This window comes from Montipora capricornis, chromosome 3 (genome assembly GCF_036669925.1).
Source record: "Montipora capricornis isolate CH-2021 chromosome 3, ASM3666992v2, whole genome shotgun sequence".
In the NCBI taxonomy this organism is placed as follows: domain Eukaryota; kingdom Metazoa; phylum Cnidaria; class Anthozoa; order Scleractinia; family Acroporidae; genus Montipora; species Montipora capricornis.
Window position 1 is genome coordinate 43,303,704 of NC_090885.1, and position 8,442 is coordinate 43,312,145.

General features: G+C 38.6%; 1 protein-coding gene across 1 annotated transcript in view; it reads left to right on the plus strand.

Annotated features, from left to right (window-relative positions):
• The window catches only part of LOC138043230 (nucleolar complex protein 3 homolog), a 34,153-nt gene extending 26,113 nt beyond the window's left edge, over nucleotides 1-8,040 (plus strand). Inside the window, exons 15-19 of the mRNA XM_068889391.1 lie at nucleotides 1,779-1,850; nucleotides 2,102-2,172; nucleotides 2,344-2,454; nucleotides 3,879-4,099; nucleotides 7,708-8,040. Coding sequence (XP_068745492.1) covers nucleotides 1,779-1,850; nucleotides 2,102-2,172; nucleotides 2,344-2,454; nucleotides 3,879-4,099; nucleotides 7,708-8,002 — 770 coding nt within the window. The 3' untranslated portion in view covers nucleotides 8,003-8,040. The remainder of the gene's footprint in view (nucleotides 1-1,778; nucleotides 1,851-2,101; nucleotides 2,173-2,343; nucleotides 2,455-3,878; nucleotides 4,100-7,707) is intronic.
• The last annotated feature ends 402 nt before the right edge of the window (nucleotides 8,041-8,442 follow it).

Genomic DNA, 8,442 nt, shown 5'->3' on the forward strand with positions numbered 1-8,442 from the left:
TCAATTGCTCCTGTAAATTAAGGAAGTAAGGAAGTCAGTAAGTAAGTCAAGTAAACCTTTATTTAAGTGTCTGTGTGTTTAGCCCAGATGGACTAATTGGGGACACCAATAAAGTGGCAACACTACGTAACATATGGTACTTATAGAATTTGACTATTTACAGGAGAATGATTAAAAACGTAATGAGTATAAGAGATCCTGTATTCACTTACGTACAAAATAAAATGATAAAAAATGAAAATATTGTTTTATTGTTTGTTAAAATGTCTGCAAGGTTCAGTTTTCTTATATTTTTTTTATAAAAAATGGGTAGACTGGGCGAATCCCTTTGATTTACGGTAAGTTTTGACCATAAGAATGGCCTAAGATTCTAACAGAGTGAAGTTCTAAAACGTGAAAATACGAAGTCACTATTCCGCAGCGAGTGTGTAGAACCTTTGCTGACAAACAGGTCAGAAACGCAAATGTTTGACTTTTTATGTAGATGCTGTGATATCTTGAAGCCGTCTGTTATATAGAGAAGGTATATCAGCACGTCTCAGGAGTTTTTCATATGCATCGGAGTGGGATTTATAGATCACCGTTAGGGCTAGTTCTTGTATTCGTTCTAGCTTCCTTTTGTCCGATGACTTGCACAAATTCCAGCTTAAATGGCCGTAGGTTAAATAGGGTTGTATAAAAGACTTATACAGCAGTAACTTAAACTTGCAGGGTATTAATTTTCGAAGACGAGAGAGTACTCCGACTTTCTGGCTTTCCTTAGTACATAATTTGCTAATATGCTCAGTAAAGTTGAGATTATCATCTATGTGAACTCCTAATAGTTTGATTAGTTCTGTGTTCGCAATGTCTAGACTGTTTGTATTCAGCATCTTGTCACTCTTGTCCTTATCGAATTTCCATGGATTAATGTTTAGAGACTGAAAATTGTCTGGATTGGCCAGTAGAAAATTATTTGTGTACCACGACAGTGCTTGCTGACCATGCGTTTTCATTCTGCTTCCTACTGTTTCATGGTCCCTTCCTTTGACGTACATTTGAGATTCATCAGCATACATAGTTAAATTTGCGTCTTTAACATGAGCTGACATATCGATCTGGTTGATGTTCCATAGTAAGGGGCCGAACGACGATCCTTGAGTACGTCCTCTTTCCATCTTTATCCAGTCACTAGTAGCGTCACACCTTTTTACTCTGTTCAGTCTGTTGACGAAAAATGATCGCGTAAGGTTAAGTGATCGCCCACCAAACCATAAGCCTCCAGTTGCTTTATCGTCAGAGAATGGCTGAGAGAATTAAAGGCCTTGCTCATATCTGTAGATAACACGGATACCAATTGGTCACTACCGACGGCCTGTTTCCAATCCTCGATCAGCGTAAGGCTTTGTTGTGTAGTGGAACAATGTGAAAAAAATATGTGCTTACCGCTAGTCATCAGGATATGGTGATTGTGCAAAAGGAGATGTATTACGAGGCACAATAATAATTCAAAGTGCAATTTTTCCTTGTGGCATTTGGAGGAGTCAGGCACTTTGACACCCTTGGAGTCTTATATCCCTGTACATGTTTTCCTGTCGTCCCAACCATACCCTAGTTGCGAACAGTGAAGAGGGGCAAGTGGTTTATGTTCCTTTTCAGTTAATCATTTTGTGGATCTTATCATGAAGACCTGATCTGTTTGTCCTGATTTTTCCCACGACCTTCCGCAATAAAGTCAAGTGTTCATCCATCTTAGTCATCTTGTGCGCGTTTCAATGACCTTGTCTTTTCGTTCTCAGGCGACGCTCTAAACATAGATCCTCGTGGCTTCTATAACATGCTGTACTCTTGCCTCCTTCAAGTTCATTCAGGTAAGTGTCATTTCACAGCCGTTAGCGAGCAGATTGATTCGTACCATAAAGTAATAAATTGACTTGAAAGTGTAGCAAACTACACTCCCACACAGCCTTTTAGTTTACGTGATCGTCGAACTGGTTAATTGTTAACCCTTTCACTCCCAATTGCTTCGTACATGTGTAGATGTTACTCTGTTACGGTTATGGGGTCTCCCTCGGGACTTGAAGGGTTAATTGTTGTCTTTTATATCGTTCAAACTTGAAAGGATCAAGCAGCCAGGAGGTTCCTGTGGTGCTACAGTGTCTCGAGGAAATGTTAAGAAAAAGAAGAAAACAGGTAACAGTTTGGTCATCGCACTGCACTTTTGCTATACATCACACTGAGCGATTATGCGCTTGTACGAATTTTCAGGGATCCACGCGCTTTGTCAGAACTTTTCAACTTCCTGGGTTTGCCACATGAATTATCACAGATTTTCCTAATGTTGCTGGGTTTTATGTTTCGCAGGTTCCCGTTCAAAGAGTTTCAGGTTTTGTTAAGCGTCTCTGCACAGTGAGCCTACACTCCCAACCTAATGGTGTGCTGGCGTTTTTGTCCTACGTCAAGTCATTTCTACAGGTAAAGCGACAGGGGCACCTAACAGAGATGTGTCCGCAAAAAGGTGTTTCGCAGGCATGTATCTGCTGGCTGGAAAAAGAAGTATTGGGAGTTGCGGGGAAAAAGATTTTCCCACCTCTCGTGGGAAAAATATTATTGTTGTTGTTCTGAGGGCTATTTGTGGTCAGTACCCTTCGATTCTGAGGCCTGTCGCCACGCCCATTTTGACATACGATGCATTCAAATGTTGTTATCATGCTTGCTGGCTGGGAAATTTCCGTCCGGCCCTGCTGGCAAACGGAATTTCTGGTCTGTTTCTGCTGGGAGTGCGGAACTGATAAAAATTTCCCAGCAGGTAGAGAAATTGCTCCAAAAAGGCTAACTTTTGGTTTATTTTATTTCATGACATATTTTGATGAAATTTGAAAAAAATGGCTCGTTGGATGCCCCAGTAGCGAAATACTGTTCTTTAATATTTTGGGTGGTTTTCTCAAGAGATCAGCTAAACCTAAACAGTCTTTTAAATTTTCAAGGTCAAGGTCAAAGAAGAGTTTTACTGACGTACTTTATTCCACTTTATCTCTGAAAACAAGATCATTCACATTTTGATGTATTTCATTGCAACACGCCTGGTTGGCTTGGTACAAGAATCGGCAAACTACGGCAATGCAACCAAGAAAGGACGAACTTCAAACACGAACTGCGCCAACACTTAAATAACATTTGGGTCCTTTAAACAAACTTCTGAAAACACAAGCTATTGAGATTTCCCCCTAATTTTACGAGAACGCATTGCGAATACGTGTTTATAACATAAGGGCAAAATTTTCTTGTCACTGTCGAGGCACAACAAAAACCAGTTGGGCAAGCGCATTTTAGAGGAAAACAAACAGACAAACAAACAAATCAACTTTTTCTCTATGTTCAAAAGAGTACAGATAATTGTTATTTAATTCCAGTTGACAATAAAAATTCGATTTTCATTACTGAAAAAAGGAAGAACCGATTAAACCACCTTTTAAAAATATGCATCCACTTTAAATAACGCATCTGTAAAAATAACAAACGGTTTAGTGCTAAGTATTAGCTATTACTGGTAATCTGTTTTGTCGTTGTCGTTCTCTTTCGCTCAGTCCTTTCGTTTCTGTTCTAGACATAGGTCCTCCAGGCATCATGTAACCTTATCAGAGCTTCTACAGATATGCCAAAAATTGCAATACAGAGAAAAAAGCGGCTCTAAGCAAATGTCTACTAAATTGAACTTTGAGGGTGTTTCTTTTTTTTGTGCTGTATTTATGGTTTGTGAAGGAATTTGAAGTTTCGGGAACTTTCTGCTGTAAGGTCTTGCGGTGTTCTGTGACTTCAAAAAGAGTTGATGCTGTAGTTGGGATGCTCTCCTAGCTGCTTTGTTAATCAGGCGTTATATTGGTCTTATCTGTTTCCAGTCTCATGTTAAAGCGCAAGCTTTACTCGACAGTGAGTGCATGGGGACTGGTTTGTTTAGACCTGATGTAAATGACCCGGAGCTGAGTAATGCTGATAGTTCGACGGCCTGGGAACTAGCTCTGCTGAGGACTGGACACTATCACCCTACTGTTCGAATTGCTGCTCAGCATGTGGCAGAAGGTGCGCCAAGCAAAGGACAGTTTTCTGCAATGATAAAAATGTGAGTAGATGAAGACAGCATTTACGTTTAACTTATTAATAATAACTAGAGAATCCCTTAATGACGTTTATTTGAAAACCCATTTTTCAACGAAATGTGCTGGTATGGCCATCAAAACATCGACGTAAGCCGAAACTCATGACCAGAACTGGAAAAGATCACAGTATTATTTAATTGTTGTGAGCATAACAAGAACATGAGCATTTCATTCTAAGTTGCTTTTACAAAGAAAACTGGGACTGGGAACAGTTAAATTTTTACTCATTTTTGATTGGGGCGCTTGGTACGGCGCTTTCTGTCAACCCTGGACGTAAGTGCGATCGATCGATCGATGGAAGTTACGAACAAAGTGTCTGTATTAGCTTTTATACGTTGTTGATCCAGGATTTCCTTCCCTCTGCCTTTTAGATTGAAGATAATGTAGGGAAAAAAGGATCGATAAATTTTGTTCGATCCTCTCTGCAATTAATTGTATTGTGAAGCCGTCCTAACGCAAAATTCTACAGTTGCAAACAACTGATCGTCTTTCACTTGCACTTTTGTCTACTTGTCACACGTTGACATTTACTCCTAATCAACCTACCGGGAACTTTCTATGAGACCGAAGAAGACATAACAGCTATGATCCTCGCAGTTTTAGACGCAATTTTAGCAATTGCGAAGAGAAGCTCAGTTGGTTAGGGCGTCGCACCGGTATCGCGAGGTCACGGGTTCAAACCCCGTTGAAGTCCTGAATAATTCAGGCTTCTCTACGCAATTACTAAAATTGCGTCCATATAACTCCAAGGATCATAGCTTTACTTGATTTTATATCTGCAGTTCAGTATATGATTCATTTCAAATATCGTTTTCGTTCATTCAGCGAGATCTGTACGAGAGACCCACGTCAAGATTCTCCTCCACAGACAGACCTAGTGTAGCTCTGTTAAGAGGTTTTTTGATTATTATATGGCCAAACAAATGAAAAGGTCAAAAAAAGAAACTTCTAAATTTCGTCATGTGTTTGCTCGTAGCTTCCTCGTCTTGACTCAAATTTGCCAACGTTTTCAATGTTTACTTCTCATACACCTTATTCCAAAATGGCCGCCATTGTAGTATTCTTTTTTTTCCATGCAAGTTGGCCCTTATAACCTCGCTTTCAAACGTAAAATTCAAAAGAATATTTAACCTTGAACAGGGCCATAAGGGCCGATTTGCATGGAAACAAAAGAATACTAAAATGGTAGCCATTTTGGAATAAGGTGTATTGGTTCGACCATTTGGTATTACCAGAAACCCATAAGGGTTGAAACGTGTAACGGCCCCTTTTGTGCTGGAAAACAAGCTTCTGAATATTCAATTTGCTAAGTACCATATTTGGAACAACAAGATTGAGGGGTTTCCAAATATGGTACTTAGCACTGGAACATTCAACCACTCAGTTCGCACTAAATATTCGGAAGCTGTGAACGCGCGTTACACGTTTCAACCCTTATGGGTTTCTGGTATTACTTACTACTACTTGGGACAATCCATTTTTTTTTGTTTTGTTTTTTTTGTTTCGGTAAGATTTTAAGGATTGATATAGATGAGAAACCTAGACCGCGATCAACTTCAGTCTAATACCTGATTCACACCAACTAAACATGTTTAACTAAACCAGGTTTAACAAAATAAAAATGAGCAACGGAAGACTGAAAGTTACGTAGGGTTTATGTAAGTTCTAATGTGTGACTACATTATGTGGGTAGTAACTTGTAAGAAGAAAACAATTTTAAACCATGTTTAACTAAACAGCTTTTAAACGTGTTTAAGCTTTGGTGTGAATGCGGTATTAGTCAAACAAATTCTTGTTTTAAGGCGTTGATGCCGCATTATATAGATGACGTTGAGGGAAATACACAATTTTGTATTCGACTCCCTGACGAACAATTAATATGGTGCGGTGTACTGCCTTCCAAATCGGCTAACTCGTTGTATTATTAAATTCAAATCGGGGTTAAGATTCTTTGTGTATTGTATTTGCATTATTATGTATATCATTCACATTTAAATGAGATGGAAATACTTGGACCAATTCGGCTAACTCACACGTATCCGGCGAATTCGCTGGCGAATCTGCAATTTTTTCGAGTCGCTCTCCAGAGTGGATATTTTTGAATCCGCAACCGTGTGGACGCGAAATCCGAAATTTTTTTTATCCGGATGACGTAACAAGATCAAGCCCAGTGTTATTTCTTTATGGCACATGCTTTGTTACCTCTGTTTCCTTTAGAAGTCTTGAGTACTGGATTGAATCCGGGATATGTTTTGGGTACGTGTGGACAGGCAAATTCGATTTCAATACGCTACGTGTGGATGGGAATATTTTCGAATCCGGAAAGAAAAAGTTTCGGATTCAAAAATTTCCGGATACGTGTGGACAGGGCCTGATCCAAACCCATTGGGAATAAAACGTTTTGTTTTAAGTATTTCCGTATCATTTAAATGTGAATACTACATTATCATGCAAATACAATACACAAAGAATCTTAACCTTGAGAGATTTGAATTGGTTACAACATTGAGTTCGCCGAATTGGTCTATTGATTTGTAATGTACCGATATAACTGTTCGTGTTGATGAAATAACTGCATTTTCGTTAAACTATACCAGAAGAAAATTTCATGGAAATCGTTTTATCAGGATAAAAATAATTTTAGAGCGCTTATTTTTGCTTTCGTATTTCCAGGGCGCAACAATACTAAATAGTTGTATTAGTTATTGGTTACTTGATTGTATTCATAAGAAAGCTCTTTGTGTCAGAACAATAATAGGGCAACCAGAGGAGTACACGTCACAATTATTTAAGGTGGCGGTGACCGGGAGAATAAAGTTGAAAGTAAAAAAAGTGATATATCCGTTTGCTCTAAAAAAATTCCGAACACATTTCATAGTAAACGGTTTTTCCTTGTGGGTTAAAATTATCGTTTCATAGAAGTGGATGTTTCCTTCAAAGTGTTCTCCAAAATCAATTTAAAGTTTACTGTCAGCGTCCTGAGTGTCTTTCGGAAAAGCGCTCTTATTCGCGTTGTTTTTAAAGAAACCCAAGGAAACTATATACCCTTGGAAAGATAATAAGATGTAGTATTTAAAAATGCCTTTAACTTTCCCGTTTTTATTAGCTAACAAAGTGCGTGAGGCTTTTTCAAAATTCTAAATAGTTTTCCCGTGGTATTCAAGAGCGTGCCGGGCATACTGAAAAATTCTATTGGCCAACTTTACCATGGACTTTCTCAAGAACCAATTAGAATATGAAATTTGGTAGCTCATTATCTCCATAGTGATACAGTGCAGTTTCTGTGGATGTCCGGGTTAACGCAAGGGGTTATTAATTCAGCGGAGCAGACAAGGTCAATTTCACGTTTGAGTGACTGCGCTCGCTCCTGAAATAAAAAACGTGAACGTTAAAGGCATTTTGAAATACTACATTTTAATAGCTTTCCAGTGGTATATAGTTTCCTTGGGTTTTTTAAAAACAACTCAAAACAGAGCGGTTTTCCGATAGACACTCCTGAAAATTGACAGGTTGACAGAAGCCTCAACTGGAAGTTTCTTCAATCGTTTTCATCATTTGCCGCTTTCTTTAGGTCGCCTGGGGCTTTTTGGCAAGCATATGATTCATCTGAAATGAAACTTAACCCAGAACTGGCTGAAAATGCTCTGAACAGAAAGGAAGTGAACTTTAAAAGATTGAGACACATGACTGACGAAGATTGGGAGAGCTCTGACATGGAATCAGCTGTAAAACATGCTCTGGACTTCGCTGAAATTAGCATTAGATTTTTCAATGACTTTGACGTCTGTGGCAAGATAGCAGGAAATCATGAAGATTTGTGGAGAGACAGAGAGGGGCTTATTGGTCGTCCATCGACTAGATCATAGAATCTTGTTTCTATCTGCATTAAATACCATGAAAATGAGACGTTTTGTTTTCAAGCAAAGAAACGTGATGTTGATGTACTTAAACAATCTCCTGACAATAGGCCACTTTCGATATATTGAAAGAGAGGTTTAGAGGACAAAGGCAAAGGAAAAGGAAAGTGGATGATATGCTAATATCTTTCACATTCATTGCAACTTGTTTCTATTGTTTTTGTCCTCTCTGCCTCACTATCAAGCTGAATATTGATATTTCGAAAACGGCCTATTGAACAGTATTTTTATGCAAATGATTTTTCCCTCCGCTTATCAACGTAAATAACGTAAATAAAAAACTTTCCAAAAAAAAATCACTGACAATGGAAAACAAAATAGGGAAGTTAAATATTAAGGCCTTAATCTTGTTCCCGGTTAAACAACCAAACTGCTTTGTCCACCATGGC